Source organism: Sciurus vulgaris, assembly GCF_902686455.1.
Source record: "Sciurus vulgaris genome assembly, chromosome: 6".
Lineage (NCBI taxonomy): Eukaryota > Metazoa > Chordata > Mammalia > Rodentia > Sciuridae > Sciurus > Sciurus vulgaris.
Window position 1 is genome coordinate 141,477,890 of NC_136466.1, and position 17,865 is coordinate 141,495,754.

The window sequence follows — 17,865 nt, forward strand, 5'->3', positions numbered from 1 at the left end:
CCTGCTGCCATCGCCCTCTCCATTTGTTGGTGCCCTTACACCCTGAACCCTCCTCAGCCCTTCCACTGTAAAGAGATGACACCTCATCCCTGGCCTCTCTTACTGGCCTCTGCCTTCTCTAAGTCTCTCCTCAACTAATTGGAGGCAGCTCCTTCCCCTCCACCCTGCATTAGGGTCAGGGTGACAGGTGGACACTCTCCTTCATCTGATCTCAGATCCCAGGAAGTATTCCTTTCCTTTGCTCATTTTCCTCCCCAACCAGCCTGCCTTTGAAGGGTGTCTCCTCAGGGTAAGCTCTACTATTTGCCAACTCCAGGACTCATTCTTCTGTGAAGTGTTGGCTCCTGAAACAATCCTTCCACTCTGTCTGGAGTCTTTCTTTTGGCCAAGATCAAGACGAGTCTATCATGACTTTAGCACCTTTGTTTTATGACACTGAAGTCTGATTGTTTCCAACAGTTTTCTTTCTCAATCATTCCCAATTGCCACGTAAATGTAGATATTTCCCAAATATTTGCCAGCATTTTTAATTCACCATACATCTCACCCACTCCTGAGTTAGCTCATCTTTACCTTGGTCCTTCCACATTCTTGGCAACTCCTCTCCTGGGTTCCAAACTCATCACACAATTTATTCCTCCTCCTCCTCCCCCCCCTCCTCCTTCTCTTCCTTCCCCCCTGGTTCTCCCTCCTTCTCTTCCTCCCACCTTCTTCTCCTCCTCCTCCTCCTCCTCCTTCTCCTCCTCCTCCTCCTCCTCTTTCTTCTTCATCAGGAAGGATATTAGGTAGCTTGTTAACTAGCTAGTTACCCAGTGAATATCTTTACTATCTTTATATCTTTAATATCTTTGCCTTACGGTTCAAAATAAAACAAAATTCATCACCCCTTCTTGCAGACAGAGCTTCTTCTGCAACCCCTACTCTTTCAATGGCACTCTAACAGTTCCTTGGGGTGGAATCTTTCAGGAGATTTGATAAAGATGGAAATGGAACAATAGACTTCAACTCTAACGGTTCCTTGGGGTGGAAATCCTCGGGTGGAAACTCAAGAAGCACCCTCATGAACCACCACATTGATGACTCTACTTCTACTACATCTTTCCATCTCTTTTCTTATTTTCATCTCAATTGCTTATGTGCAGGTGCTCAGCATCTTTCCCTTGGACTCTTCCTAAGCTTTTCTTACTGCTTTCTTTGCTTCTAGTCCTTCGTCTTCCAATCGTTTTTGTTAGAGCTCTCTTGAACTTTATTTTCATGATATCACTTCTCATGAAAACTACTAAATAATGACTGTTCTTCTGAGCTTCTCTTTCTCTTTTCCCTCTTTCTTTCTCTCAGTAAGTTCCTTAATGATAGAGATGGAGACTTCCTACCTTTGTATTCCTCCTTATGGGGCTTAGTGCCCTTGTAAGAGTCTAATCGATGTTGAATTTTATTGAATAACATAGATGCTTTAATGACACATTATTTATTTTGAATTTACATAATATTTTATAGAGAAAACAGATCAGTCCATTTCCTGTATCAATGTGATGTGCTAGTTAATGTATTCATTCATTCATCCAGATAATAAGTTTTGACAGAGTGATCACAACATGGTAAACATGTAGCAGCAAACAAAATAGTCAGGCCTCTGCCCTCATAGAGCTTATGTTCTAGCCTATGTGATGCTCTTATACAAAGCGTTCATTTTGTTTTTTACATGAAGTGTGAAATTCAAAGGAGTAGGAATCTATATCATTGTTACAAATAACTAACATAGACAAAACTATTAGTTGACTTGAAATTGTATATTATTTTAGAATTAGTAGGAAATTTAAAGATTAACCAATCTGGTCTCTTACAGCAAAGTGAGACTCAGAAAAGTTGCAATGTATGCCCAAAGTCACAAAGCCAGTTTTACTAGAACTGAAAATTAAGCTCTCCTAATTGAGAGCTCTTTATACCTGTTAGAATACCAGCAAGATAGAAAATTCCCACAGTTATTTGAGGATAGTGGCAGATGGTAGAGGAGAAAGGGAGCATGTGGCAGAGGAAGATCATATAATAGGGTGCGATGTGATGGATGGAAGAACCTGAAGTATTACAATTAAACAAATTTAGAAGTGATATTATTTCTCACATGAAAAGGACATGGATGTGTTGTGGTTGGAGGTGATCAGACACAGCTGGATATAATGAAGCATGTTTCTAAGTGGAGTCTTTCTGTAGCTAACACAGTGTCTATATGTTTTAAGTGGTCAGTGTATTATTATGTTGAAAAAATGAAAAGCAACATTTGTACTTTATACTAGGTTCTGGGGACCTTATTAGGAAATACAGGTTCAAATAGGATTTTTGATGTACTTACATTTTTTGCTTTCCTATTGGGAGATGGAATGGGGTTTGGGTCTTTTGGAGTCAATTGGCAAAATCTGGGTGCCTAAAAAAGGTTACATATGGTGTTAGTCAGTTCTCCATTACTGTAACAAAATACTTGGGATAAACAAGTTCCAAGGAGGGGAAGGTTTATTTTGGCTCATGATTTCTGAAATTTCAGTCTACGGTAGCTCCATTGCTTTTGGGCCTATGATGAGATGGCACATCCTGGTGAAGAGTGCAAGGTGGAGCAAAGCTCTTCACCTCGTGGTAGCTGGGAAACAAAGAGAAAAAAAGAGGAAGAGGATTTGGTCCCAATGTCCCCTTCAAGGGCACTCCCCTGATGAGCTAACTTCCTTCCAGTAGGACCTACCTCCTAAAGCTTCCTCCATCTCCCAATAGTGTACAGTGACCAAGCCTTTAGCATGGGACTTTCCGGACCCAAATCACAGTGCATGTCGTGCAGTTAGAATCACATGGTGCTAGTGTGTGTGTGTGTGTGTGTGTGTGTGTGTGAATGTGCACGTGTGTGGTTTAGTGTGTTTTCTTTTGAGAGTCTGAGAAGAAGCTTTCCAATTTTGTCAGGGAGGGTACAGAGAAGAATCTTAGACTTCTGTATTTCACTTTGAAAAACCTTAAGAGTCGTTTTCCTTTTAAATCTTTACACTTACACCTTATTATTTGTGGGGATGTTTGCTTTTGTTATTTTCTTTATTTGTGTGTGTGTGTTTTCTTCAGAGTGTTTCGAATTATGGATGACAATAACAACCGAACTCTTGACTTCAAAGAATTTGTGAAAGGGTTAAATGATTATGCTGTGGTCATGGAAAAGGAAGAGGCTGAAGAACTTTTCCGGAGATTTGATAAAGATGGAAATGGAACAATAGACTTCAATGAATTTCTTCTCACTTTAAGAGTAAGTGGGCTGTGAATCAGGGTGATCTGCCGAGTTTGGCTTTCGCGTGGTTTGGGTTGGCTCTTTTGAGGTTTACTTTTCATAAGTTGTTTGTACACTGTGGAGGGAGTGGGCAGGAGACTGTGAATAGGCCCAGGGCCCATTGCAGGCACCCCTGGTGCGTCTCATTCAGTGGTGCACAAGCATTTCCACGTCAGTGGGGAGCAAGAGATTTCATTGTGTCATACCAGAAAGTCTCATTTGCATGTGTGTGCACACTATGTGTCTGTTCATCTAGCCTCCAATGTCCAGAGCCAGAAAAGAGGTCATTATGCAAGCTTTCAGGAAGTTAGACAAGACTGGAGACGGCGTCATCACCATCGAAGACCTCCGTGAGGTGTACAATGCAAAACACCATCCCAAGTACCAAAACGGAGAGTGGTCAGAGGAACAGGTCTTCCGCAAATTTCTGGATAACTTTGACTCACCTTATGACAAAGATGGACTGGTAAGTTAAGAGGGTTTGATCTAAATGAAATTTCTCCTATTTGGTTTGAACTTTTTAATAGGAAATAGGTCCAAAGCCTTAAAAATTATAACACATTGAACCCATATGTATAGAGGTCATCTAGAAAGTTGAAAACCAAAGTAATACAATAGATCTCTCTCTCTCTCTTACACACACACACACACATGCACACACACACCGGTAGGGGACCCATTCACAGCTAACTACTTACCATGTGGAAAATGTGGAAAATGTGATTCTTTGTTCACAAATACCATTTCACAGTTACTGTGTTCACCATACTCAGCTGGGCACATTCCCATGAACTAGACTGCAATAAAACATATTTAACTTCAAAATGAGACCATAATTCAGTTTTCTATAACACATTCACAAGACTTTTCATGATCTTTTGGTGGCTTTTACATTTATCCCTATGAGCATGATTCATCATCACCCTTTGCTACGTGGAAGTGCCTTATCAAAAAGCAACTTTGGGTAAAGGGAGTTCCAGATAAGAGAATTTCCCCTGATTTATTCTTTAGCATATTTTGAAATTTACTTGCATTTCTAAATTACAATAAATTTGAAAAAAAAGCAACCACCCCATCTCCATTAGCTGTTTTCTTCAAGTTACAAAAGGGTGAGAAATTCTTTTCCCATCATAGTGTGTAAAATGATATGAAGATTCCTCTCTTATAAATAGCCATAAATAGATTATTTATTTATTTATTTATTTATTTATTTATACATACATACTGAGGATTGAACCCAGGGGGACTTAACCACTGAGCCACATCCCCAGCCATTTTTTATTTTTTATTTAGAGAGACAAGGTCTCCATGAATTTGCTTAGGGTCTTGCTAAATTGATGAGGCTGGCCTAAACTTGCGGTCCTCCTGCCTTAGCCTCCTTAGCTGCTGGGATTACAGGTATGTACCCAGCAAATGGATTTTAAAAAACAAACAAAGCAGAGCTAGTTCTCTTGGGTGACCTAAAAGTCATGGTGGTGGAAAGGGGATTCTCTCATTGACTTCAGTCAGCAACAGCAGAACCCAAGGACATGTTGCCTCTTAACCTCTTGCAACACCAGGAAAGGTAAGTGGGACACCTGATGGGAAGAAGAGGCAGTGTTTATGGGAAGGAGAAATACGTGTTCCCTCTCTGGAGGGAATTTCCCCCAACTTTTCCCATGAAACTTCATGGTGAGTTGTATTGTCAAGGGGTACAGGAGAGGAAATACAAATGTTTTCTGGTTGAGGATAGAAAAGTTCCCTCTATTCTAGGTCAAGGGATTATAGAGATTCATAAAAAAAAAAGGGGTCTAGATTTTGTAGGGCAGCCCAATGCTTGGGACAGAAATAACAGAACTGTATGTTTTCTTCCAGTACGACTGGCCTTTGATCTCTGAGAAGTCAGTGGAAAAATAGCCAACTGCCGTTTCCCCTAATTAGCCCCACTCTGGGTGGATCCCAGGGTGTCTCTGCCTTCTTCTGCAGGTGGTTCCTCCTCACTGCCAGGGGAAACCTCAGCTGCCCTTTTCTCTAACTCATGTCAGAATAGCCAGTTGTTGTGATTCAGATGAGTTAAAGTCCTTCCTCCTGTCCTTTTTGACATTTATCTTAATCAGCCACATTAATCTCTTAAATAATCACAAAGGTTATTGGTTTTTTTTTTTTTTTTTTTTTTGCAGTTACAGCATTTGATGTCACCTGACTATCATAGACCTTTTAATCATACCCAACCCTGGAGTTCATGATCATCATTGTGGGATTTTTATTAAGAATGTGTGCCCTGTAGAACCACAGAGCCAAACTGTTTTCTTTTTTTGACAAAGCCCGAGGATTTACACATTTAGTAAATGTGCCAGTTGTCTCTTATGTGTATTCCTGTTTGAGATCCTGAGTTCTAAAAAGTCAGAAATTCCTGTTTTTAATTAGCAAATGCAATACGCACATGAACCTCACTTAGCATCATGATGAATCTGGGCAACATTATTGGGCATTATGCTAAGGCCTTTACAAGGCTATCTCACTTAATAGACATGATAAAAATGTTCAGGAAAAATGATGCAAACTTCTGTACTTTGAATCATATTTTAAATGCACAAAGAATTATTGATACAGAGAAACTTTATAGTGATTTTTTTATGAAGAAATTAATTTGCTTCTATGCATATACTGTTTATTTGTATTTGTAGACCACAGCTCCACATTTGGCTCAGCTAATTGCCTTTCTTCCTAAGCTTTTCATTGTTTCTGTAGGGGTAGAGGTGAGGGTAGAGGATAAAACAAGGGAGACAAACTGTGGGTCCTGTGAATCCCCCCCTTTTTTTCTGTTTACTTATAATTTCAGCAAAAAAAAAAAAAAAAAAAAAAAAAAATGAAGGGCAAGTGGGTCATTGAACTCCTATCATTCTTGGAAGAGATAGTCATGTTACCAAACTTTGGTGGGGGAAGAGTGTGCTGTTAAGGACGGAAGGTTTTAGTTCTTTATGGCTTTCCCTCCTTGTGATGTTTTAAGTTCTTTATGAGTGTTGAAAATCGAGGGTTAATTAGAGAACAATGAATTTCCCAAACAGTCATCAATATTGTGTCTGCATCTGGCATATATGCAGATTTGAGTTTTGGGGTGAGTGAGCACCTTTGAGGTCCAGCAGGAGGACACATCTTCCCTGACTCAGCTCATCCTGTCAGCCAACACGGTTGGAAGGCACACATAAGATTGACAGATGTTTTTCCTTCTTTCCAAAAGGAAAGTACTATAAAATCCTAGCATGGACAAAGATGCTATTTAATATTTCAGAGAGACAGTCCTAAGCATAGAATGGAGAGAGAACCTGGTAGGGTGGGAGGTGGGGGCAGGAGGCAATGTTTCTGCTCACTCTGAGCCTTGGAAACGCATGCAAGCCAGGAGAGTTGATCGGACATCTGTTTCTTTACCCACAGGACGACTCCACATTCTGAAAGGTGAAACTTGCCTTATCCTGACACACGACTCCGCCTGTTTCTGATGTGCCTCAGGAAGACAGTATTAACGCCAGTTAAAGACCACTTGTTTCTTATTCTGACTTTCAGTCTCCTGTGTTCCAACAGATGGACTCCTGAGCTTAAAGAAAAGATGGCATTGTGTCTCACTTTCCACTTAGGCTGGTCTGGACATTTTCCAGACTTCCTTCCGCTCCAGTCCTGAGCCTCTCTCCCTGCCACCCTGGCTTCGCTTCCTTCACTTTTGCTTTAGATCTGTGACTTGGCGGTGATCATGTGTGAGTATATGCACACACACACACACACACACACACACAGCCTCCTTGACTGAAATGTCCTTTTTGTTTGTAGGGATGGAAGATGGACCTCTGTTAAAGGGACTGAAACAAGTTGTGTTTTGGTGTTTAACTTTTCCACTACAGGTGACGCCCGAGGAGTTCATGAATTATTATGCAGGTGTGAGCGCCTCCATTGACACTGATGTGTACTTCATCGTCATGATGAGAACTGCCTGGAAGCTCTAAATGCATGACCCTGGGGACCTGGCCTTGGGCACAACCATGTGACTCTAAATGATTAAACCTCAGCTCAAAAATCTGGATCATATTTGATTTCATGTTCATTCCAGTGTTTCTCCCTTGTCAACACATTGCATTTTCTAGGATTAAGAAAAAGGCAGAAATAAAGACTCTCAGTATTTAACTGTGAGTTTGCCTCTGCTGAATCTGTTTCCTTAGCTCTACAAAAGGGATTAAATAAAATCACATCTGGGTAGCTCCTAGTGCTACAGCTAATGCATGCAACTAATTAACTTTGCTTTTCTTCCTTGGCCATTAATGAAAGTTTGACTCTTTTAACTATTATCACTACTCCTACCCACATACCCTCAATCTTTCTTCACCTCCTTTTAGACGACTAGTTCTAGATGGGAAAATACTTCTATTTTTATAACTGTAAATCTTTAAGTGCTTCAGTCTCAATTGAGGACCAGAAAGAGACCACATGTTAGCCTCAAGTTATGCAACTGAATCTTGAGTTTCACTACCCAGGGTTTAGAGAAGACTTGGTTTGTCAAATAGATTGAAAACTACTTTTTTCCCCCCATCATTTTAAAGACCCATGTGAGAGTAGAGGTCATTTCTTTGAGCAGTAGACCCACAACGATTGTTCAACATACCCTTATGGTTGTTTTTCTTTTCTTTAAAAATCTTTTTTTGTATCAGGGATTGAACTCAGGGGCCCTTAACCACTGGACCACATCTCCAGTCCTTTTTTTATTTTGAACTTGCTAAGTGGCTGAGGCTGGTTTTGAACTTGCCATCCTCTTGCCTCAGCCTCCCAAGTTGCTGGGATTACTGGTGTAAGTGACTGCATCTGGCTCTGTGACTGTTCTAAGCCTGGGCTGCGCTCTCAGACTTTATGTGGAACATCTTGCTTTGTGACATCAGTTGGCCTTCACCTGCTGGAGTCTTTCTCTTTCCCCTCCCTGCTCTTGCCTTAGTGTTGAAGCACAGAGATTGGGTGTGACAGCGACTGGGATTGCAGGCACACTCCAAAGCAGACTTTCCATGATGGCACTTCATTGCGCAGAGCCTCCTCTCCCAGCTGTGAGCTTCCGTTTCACAGTGTGAATGTGTGAGATCTCCCCTTCAAAGGCAGGGCCAGCTGCTGGGAAATAGACACGGATACTACAGCTCTTTCTCTGCATGTTCTCCGTCTGGGACCAGAGATACTGAGTGACCTTGGGTGGTGGTCCTGGAGCTGATGACCCCTTAGCCTTGTTTCTCAGGAGAGGCTCTCTGCTTGCCACCTCTGTCCCTGACTGCACTCATCTCTTGATCTGTGGACGTAGATTGGGCTAATGTTCTCCTTTAAGTTCTTATGCATTTTAGGGTCTGTACACTTGCCATGTTCTATTTCATATATTCACTTTTTATTTCACAGACTTGGAGCTGAGCTCACGATATACATTGATTTGAAAACTGTGAAAACAGGTGCTGCTAAATGAGAACTATAGCTGTCATTTAATAGGGTTTCTTGCTTTGTTTCTTGCTGGAAAATTCAACTCTAATTTATCCTCCTGACAGGCTAGAAGAAGGACCTTTGTCTTAAGGTTGGGCAAAATGTCCCCATATCATAGGAAGCTATCTTTATTAATTAAAAAACATGCGAGTCTGGCTTTCCAATGGATTTATTGATCTAGATTTATGTAGATGTTGGTGGGCCAAAAGATACCAAGTGTTATGAAGAAATATGTAGAAATTATGTAGAAATCCAAAAGAAATTATGTAGAAATGTATAGAAAAAGTATCCATGCAGCCTGAAACTTGCAGATGTGGCTAAGGAGAGGTCCCCTGTTTCCTGGGCATGATGGGTTTCAAATCTGCTCTAGATAGATTTGTGTTTTGATTCTGGGTATGAGTCACGCCTCTCTTAACTGGGGCTCTGGAGTGAGCAGGGCTTGGGCTGTAGCTATCAGCTGCTTCTCCCCCCGTGGTACTTGCTTCCTGTCTAATGGGGGCATAGGGCACAGCTATCTGATTTCAGATAACCTGTGCCTCACAGTGTATTTGGCCACATTCAGTTGCCTCCCTTCTAGTCATTTGGGTTCTGGGGCCTCCAAGGCTCTCTTTCCCTCTGGAAGCAAGATCCCCTAAGAGCCTGATGGCCAGGGATCACTCCACCCCTACTCTCAGTCTTGTCTATGATTTCTGGCATCATTAGGGATAGCATGTTATGTACCCCTACTCATTCTAGTAACCATGCAAGGAATAGAGAAAAGTTATTTAAAAAATATTTATTAACACTTTTCCAAATATATTTTCTGTTTAACTTACACATTTTAAATCTTCTTCCACTTGCAATTTAAAAAGTAACTGCTTGGGTGAGAAGAAGAAACACACAAAAATGTCTCTTAAACATCCCTCAGAAGCTCCTCACCTGTTGGGCCTGGATCCCACATAGGAAATTAAACAAACAAGCCCAAGAGTAGAAGATGGGATGAGCAGCTTTTTATGACACAGGACTGATATATGTAAACAGTCTTCATAATACTGAGTCTGGGTATTCACCTCCTCAGAGGCTATGTAAGAAAAGCCAGAGACTCAGACACTAGTAAGAGTTGGTGTCCAATGTACTCCAAGTGCAGATGAGAAAGCCAAGGTGTGTTGAATTGCAGACTGAGGCAGGACTCTGTGGGGCTGTTTTTCACCACCATCTTTACCTTGACAGGGTTTCCCAGGCTTGATGACACTCTGGAGGACGATGTGCTTGCTGTGTGTGGTTTGGAAGAGGCATGGAGTCATGTTTCATACCTTAACAGCAGCTTTGAAGGCAGAGCTGGGTGCCTTCCACGTAGGTTGCAGATTGGCATGCATCCTTGTTTGAGGGCAGAAATATATTCTGTCAATAAATATTTTACAGAATCACATGGTCTTTTCTCGGTTGTGAGAACAGAGCAGCAGACTATAATAAATACAAACAAAACCAAGGACTTCCAAACCAAACTAACAACCCACTGTGTTCTGAGATTAAAGAAAGGAGGGAGAAGAAGGTGAAACCAGGGCCCGGAAGTCCCCTTGCAGAGCCCCATCCAGCCTCTAAAGCCAAGAGAGTTGGGGCTTTTCTTATGGCACTGGGCTGGGGAACTGTGGAGTAAGTTTGATAAACATAGTTAATCAAAATGATGCAGGTGTCATCCCCTCCTATCCTTGGAGGCAGATAATTGTCCAATTCCTTTAATTCTCTTGGTCAATGTAGGTTGCCTCACAGAACCAAGACAGGACAAGGCAGCAGGGCTTCCACCTCAGGGAGCTGCCCTACAGAGGTGGTTTGATACACTGGTTTTTAAATCAAGTGGAGAGTTTAACCAAATGTATTCTTGTTTGGTGTGTGGGGGTGCCCTTCTGCTCCTGCGTTATGAAATTCTGCTAACACCCTCTGAGTAGTGTACATTCAGGGTTCATGTGTATCTGCTCTGGGTGCAAAAGGCAAAACCTTACGTCTTCCAATTTTCCAAAATTGGAAAATTGAACTGTTACTTTGAATTAAGAGTTTTACCTCTTAGAAATGCTTGACTCAAAGTAGGAACAAAGGCGTCAAGGGTCAGATAGATTGTCACATGTTATCAATTTTCATATAATTGATTCTTTTGACAGTCAATGCGTCTCAGCATGGTTTTACTCTTCCAACTTACTTATATGAAAACTTCATACTCTTGATAGAAATAATTTTTTATTCTAATAGAAAAAAAAATCTGCCATTAATGTCTAAAATTATTTCTTCTAAAACTGATGATGGGTGAAATCTGTTAAAAGGAATATAAACAAATGATTGATAGTGCTTCTGAGAACACTGCTGTGTGAGAAGAATTCTTTTTGCTGTCTCGGTTGGTGTGGTGAGGCTGTGGTAAAACAGCCCTTCCTCTCTGAGAATAGCATGACCTTCTTGTTCAATTCTCACACCTGCTTCACCCAAGCCAGGTTTGTTTTTTTCTCCCACTTAGAAAAAGGTAGTGGAAGATGCTTCTTAGGAGTGAGACCCTCTGAAAATACAAGTCACCAACCTGTAGTTGAGGTTTTCAAAGGAACCTTGCAGCTCTCAGAAAGGCATGGTGTACCAGGGGAAAATTACTCAAAATGTAATGGCCCTTTTTATTTTGTATTAGATTCTTCTCCTGAGTCTTCACAATGGAATTTACTTTCCTTAACACTCGGCACTCTGAGCCTGGTATTGATTTGGGAACATCTTGATCTGGACTGGAAAGGTTTCAGTGGCTGGTCTCTTGGAAATGCTCAGGTCATGTGTGGAACCGATGGCAATCAGCACTCTGAGAGAGGCTTAGGATAGAATGGGGACGTGAAATAGAGAAAATGACAGAGGACAGAGTGGCTTTCTCCTTCCAGGGCTCTGAGCCTCAGTGCTTCCACGTGACGTGATAAGATGTGAACACAGGGCATCATCGAATGCCAGGCGTTACCCTACTAAACTCAGACCGTACCTCTCACTTCCAAGGGAACTAGAAAATAAGGTCCATTCCACAAGTTTCGTCCTTAGTCATTTAGCAATAGTATTCAAAATTTGTTTACTTAAGATTATTATTAAAGCTGCAAAGTGTGTGTAATAAATCACCAAAAATTCAGGCTCCACTAATTGAAGTCATTTAGAAATGGGTTGAGGGGAGATGTATTTTTATTTAGGCTAAACTAAAAACAAAAAGGGAGGTAGTCTGTTAAGTAAGTCAATAATGTAAAGATGATTAAAAAGGCTGTTTATATCTATATTTGTATAGAACACATTTTACAGGTACTGGGAGAGATCTGTATGCTATATGCATATAAATATAATTAGTATGCTAGTCAAAAAAGCTTCTACATATCTTTTGAAACAGCCCCAGATCAATAGTCAACAATACTTTATTGTATAACTGTTGCTTAAACTGAACTATTTTCTACAAAGTGAGGTGTTCCCATATGTACCCCCTATCTATCTTGATAGTATTTTAAAATAGAAATCAAAGAGAAATTCATTTCTAAACAACATTCTGCTGGGTAAAGAACAACTTCCACAATATCTATGATATAAAAGTTAGCATTTACTCCAAAAGTTATCTCTATGTCTAGTGGTAGCTAAGTAGGCATTGAAAGCAAGAACTTGTCCTAATGGAGGAATTGGGGCATCATTTTTAGGAATCAGAAACTGAGATGTTTCTGAGCCATCAAGTTAGATGTGGTTTAACTTATAACACCAACTTGTCATTTTTTCACATTCTCAGATTGTGCTTTGCCATTAACACAGTTCTGGTTTAATAGAATTTCTGCAATTTAAGGTTCCAAGCAGCAGCCCTTATCATAAAAGAGTACGTTCAGCTTTTGTATTTCTTTTTATTAGCTATCGTGTTACATATCTTGCTTCTTTGAAAGTTTCCTTCCCTAGTGGTGCTTTGGATCATTTAAAAATGTTATTGGTGTGATGTTTCAGTTATAGGTGAAGAATTTCTACTTTGAAAATGACAAGGCCCTGTTCACATTGCTCACATACTTTCAAGAGGACACAGTATAATTACCATTATTTTGACAGCCAAGAACAAGAGCTTCAAAATGTCATACTAATATTCCTTTTCCTGTAGGGATGGACTACACCCACCTATCAGGACAACCAAGATTCCAGTGTGCCCAGTTCCAAATGGTGCTTCTAGGAACATGGGGGATGGTATAAATAATGCTGCTCACTCGAAGAGTTAGGGGAGGTTAAGAGGGAGGAGACAGAAACCCAGGGGCTGATTCCTGCTCTTTGCATCTTTGCTCTTGACTTCATTGCCCAGCATAGCAAGCTTAGGTCTAATCATGAAATATACATATCCTGGCCAAATTGTTAAGTCGGGGGAGTTGGACTTTCAGTACCTCCCATGTGCCTAGGCCCTCTGTACTCTGCCATTGAATATAATGCACCATGTATTCCTAGATGACAAAGGATCCTAGGAAATGCTGCCTTCTCTAGTTCTATCTCTATCTTTGGGTTTGATCTGCACTCTTTTTATCTAAAGTTCAGTTCATTTATGGTATAATTTCTTCGTTCTGAAGTACAGTTATCCCTTTTTATCTACAGAGGATTGGTTACTGGATGCCAAAAAAAAAAAAAAAAAAAAAAAAAAAATTCTCAAAATTCTCTAATGCTCAAGTCCTTTGTATAAAAGGCATAGTTTTTGTATATAACCTATGCATATCCTTCCATATATTTTAATCATCTCTAGAATACATATACTATTAAAGATGTAATGCTATGGAAGTAGTTGCTATTCTGTATTATTTAGGGAATAATGACAAGAGAAACATCTGTATGTGTTCAGTACAGACAGTTTTGTTTTTCTGAATGTCTTTGATTGGAGGTTAGATGCACATATGCAGAACTATGGATTCAGAAGGATGGCTGAATTAATATCCTCAAGGGTGTTATACAGCATAAGCTCGAGGGCATTGCTGTCCCATAGAACTTGCTGCGATGATGGAAATGCTCTCTATCTGTGCTCTCCAGAATGGCAGCAACTAGCCCCAGGTGGCTAATGAACAGTTACCATTAGTGTAAGAAAGGAACTAAATTTTTGATTGTACTTAATTTTAATTAGTGTTAATTTACATCTAATGGCTATTTGATTGGATAGTATTATAGCGATCTAGAGATCCTATTTTACCACAAAAAGCGATGGCTAAGGGAACCATAGCTGGGTCAGGTGCAGGTGAGTCTTTGGCTGCCCTTGCAAATGCTCCAGCTCAGAGAGCCACCTCAGGGGCGAAGGCAAGCCAAGCCCTGCCTGACTGATTCCATTCTGCCTGATGACCAGTGACAAGTCACAGTCAGTGGGAAGCATCTTGGGGGAACACGACACGCCCTACTGTAGCTCACATATTTTGATACCGTTTCCTTCCTTTTCCACCTTGTCTTCTCCCTTCAGGTTTCAAAAGAAGAATTTTTGAACTATTACGCAGGTGTTAGTGCTTCTATTGACACCGATGCCTATTTCATTTTGATGATGACAAAATCCTGGAAATTATGACTCTGTAACTCTTTTGAAAACCTGGGACTTTCATAGAGTGGATTGAGTTTGAAAGAAGTCCAACACTATGGATTTTGATGAGATGCAAACTAATTTTGAAAGATCTGAAATTTTAGAAGCAATAAATCTACAGTAATCTTAATTACCTGGAATGCGTTCATTTCCATAAACACATAAGGATGTAGTTTTAAATCAGAAATGAAGGAAGGAGGGAGGGAGGGAAAGAAGGAGACCACAAACTGAGATGGGGAAGTGGTTCTTAAATAAAAATGATGTATTTGTTATAGTTGTTCCTCCTGTAGGGAACATTGTGGCTGTTTCCCCACACCTTCACTTTATTTTCTATCTTGAGACTGTAGCAGAGGGGGATAGTAAAAGAATTTTAAGAATATTTAATTGTGGAACATTTCCTGAGCTTACTTATTTTGATGTTTCTCTTCATAAATACAAATTAAAGAAAATTTACTTTTTCTGAAACGTGTGATTGTATTTTCTATTTTCAGATTTCAATGCAGGGATGTAAACTAAGCAAACTTCTATGCTTGCATGAACAGGGAACCTAAGTTCCTCTGGTGAGGACAAGAAGGTGAGTCTAGCTGCCCACTGGGTGGAAGGTTGGGCTTTCAGAGAGAAGACTCACTTATTGGGTCAGCCTGTGAGGAAGAAGGAGAGGCGAGGGAGAGAGGAAATGACAATTGTGAGCCTTGGAGGCTTTCCGGAGCTTTGGATTGGAGACATGGATTTTGGACTTGCATGGGGGATTTTTTTAAACTCAATTTTAAAATTAATTTTTAATTTGTTCTAATTAGTTATACATGACAGTAGAATGCACTTATGCATTTTGATAAATCACACATAAATGGAGTATAATTTCTCATTTTTCTGATTGTACATGTTGCAGGATCACATTGGTCATGCAGTCATATATGTACCTGAGGTAATAATGTCTGTCTCACTCTACTATCCTTCCTGCCCCCATACCCCTTCCTTCCCTTCACTCCCCCTCTACCTGATATAAAGTAACACTATTCTTCCCTAGGGCCCCCCACTCCTTATTGTGAATTAGCATCCGCATATCAGAGAAAGCATTCAGTCTTTAGTTTGGGGAGTTTGGCTTATTTCGCTTAGCATGGGGGATTTTTTGAAGGTACTTTCAAGCTCCTTCACAGTACATGTGCTGTCAGACTCTTGAGTGATTTCTCTTTCACTAATAACTGCTGATCTCAGGCCCTATGACAGCTGTAAGTTGATTGCACATATCCATAGGCCCTTCATTTTGGAGAAGGGGCAGAAGTGAGGGTGGGCGAGGAGATGGAAGGCTGTAGCTTGCTTCTCAAACTTTACTGAGCACACAGATCACCTGGGGGTGCAGTTAACATACTAATTCTGATCTACAAGTCCAGGATGGGGACTGAACTTTTGCTTTTTTAACAAACTACCCTGTGATGTTGATGCCTCTGGTCTTCAGATAAAACTTTGGGTATTGAGGGACAACAGATTCTAGCTGTATTTTTACAGTATATTTGGCTTATTATTTGGTAGGTCATTACGTTTTGTGAATTTTGACTGCTCTTCTTTAAAGTCATAAAGGTATGAAGGTAATAGTGTGTGTGTGTGTGTGTGTATCTTCCAGGCATGTGTAGGAGAGAAATAACTTTCTAGCTGGAGAGTTTCTCATAGTCTAGGACTGAGTCCTGTAGACTCCTAACCTCAAAGATGTCATTCTGTCAGCCCACTGGGTCAATTTCTCAAGAGATCTATGAGCAAGCTCAGTCAGAGAAAGTGATACTAAAACTAGAATGCCAATTCATTGCTCTACTATGACATATACGATTCTCATGTTTCCTGACCTGATGAAAGAACCTCATCTGAGTGTGAGGATTTGAGAGAAAGAGATGAATGCTTTCAGTAATTTACTCTCAGCACTAAGCAGTACCAAGGATACGCACATGGTATGTTAAGATAATGTCAGTTGTTAGAAGTTAACACTCAAATTTATAAAAGCTCGAACACAATATATATTTAATCTTCACTCATGAAACAGACTATATATATGTGTATAAATATGTGCGCATGTGTGTGCATACATATCATGTCAAATATATTGTTATGATTTGGATGTGAGGTGTCCCCCAAAAGCTCCTGTTGAGACAATGTAAGAGAGTTCAGAGGGAGAAATGATTAGGTTGTGAAGGCCTTAAACTAATCAGTGAATTTATCCCTGATGGGATTAACTGAGTGGTAACTAGAGGCAGGTGGGGTGTGATTGGATGGAGTGGTTCATTGGGGGCGTGGCTATGGGGTACATATTTTGTATCTGGAGAGTAGTTTCCCTCTCTGCTTTCTGATTGTCACATGAGTTGCCTCCCTCTGCTACACTCTTCTGCCATGATGTTCTGCCTCACCTTGAGCCCCAAGGAATGGAGCCAGCCTTCTGTGGACTAAAACTCCTGAAACCACGAACCTTCAAACAAACCTTTCCTCTACAATTGTTCTAGTCCGTTCATTTAGTCCCAGCAGCTAAAAAGCTGACTAAAACATCTATCATATGTTCATGGTCAGTGAAGAGCTTTCCTTTACGTAGTGGTTTTTGGTCCCAGGCTTATTTTGTGGCTCTGTGGTTCTCTAGGATGTCATAGTCAATGGTATCTGTGAGAAAGAGGGTATTGACAAAGCTGAAAAGCTCTGGTCTGGAAGTGACGCATGCCTCTTATAATTGGGTTCCATTTAGTGATAACTAGTCATTTGATTATATCCAAATGCAAGGGAGGCTCAGGAAGGAAGTCCTTGTAGGAAAGTTTCTTGCCAGTGAAAATCTACTGTATCTGGGGAGAGTACAATTTTGGTGAACAACTAGTTGTCCCTGCTTCTGGAACTCAGGGTCTCCATTGGCTTCTACTCTGTCATGGAAATGGGCTTGGTGGTCTCAGAATGAGATAGCTGCCAAACTGAAGAAGAGTAGATCTGAGGTTTCCATTCTTAGCAACCAAGAAAAGAACTTAAACCATCAGGTAGCGTAATGATTTCCCACTCAACAAGCCATCACCTGGGACTCGTGGTCTTATGGCCTCATTCATTCTGGGCCATGAAATTTGTGCAATAGTGACATGGAGGATAAACATCCTTTATCTGTGTTTTTGATAGGAGCTAGGAAATTCTCATCCATGAATGCATAGGGCTTTCTGTGGGGAATTAAAGCAATGTCTCATCACACATACTGGAACCACTTTACTTATTCATGTTGGTATAAAGAGACATTTTTCTCTGGAAGGCAGATCTCTTAATGGGAGACTAATTATACTTATGAGGTTATTCGGTCCTTGGAATCAAAATTAAAGGTCATGGAGATTAAAACACCGAGTGAAATTAGCCTGATGGTTTGATGCCTTTGTTTTGCCAGTGAGATCATAATACTCATTCAAAAAGTTTCTAGAGGGTACTAACACGGAAATCCTTTCTGACGTTTGTTTTTCAATACTTGATAGCTGTGTGGCTACCTGTGAGGGGGACACACTCTTCACTTTAAGTTTGTTAATTATACATGCTAATGACATCCTCAGGATCC

At 40.5% G+C, this 17,865-nt stretch overlaps 1 protein-coding gene across 4 annotated transcripts in view; it reads left to right on the forward strand.

The window, feature by feature from the left end:
• CAPSL (calcyphosine like) overlaps window positions 1-14,766 on the forward strand; it is a gene marked incomplete at its 5' end in the record, with an annotated part of 31,611 nt that extends 16,845 nt beyond the window's left edge. For 2 of the 4 annotated variants that reach the window (XM_079145103.1, XM_079145102.1), the window contains 3 exons: window positions 3,097-3,274; window positions 3,552-3,761; window positions 7,171-7,456. In XM_079145103.1, coding sequence (XP_079001229.1) covers window positions 3,097-3,274; window positions 3,552-3,761; window positions 7,171-7,272 — 490 coding nt within the window. In that variant the 3' untranslated portion in view covers window positions 7,273-7,456. Of the gene's footprint in view, window positions 1-3,096; window positions 3,275-3,551; window positions 3,762-7,099; window positions 7,457-14,198 lie in introns of those variants that run through there. The other 2 variants (XM_079145104.1, XM_079145105.1) reach the window with 2 other exon arrangements.
• Between the last annotated feature and the right edge of the window lie 3,099 nt (window positions 14,767-17,865).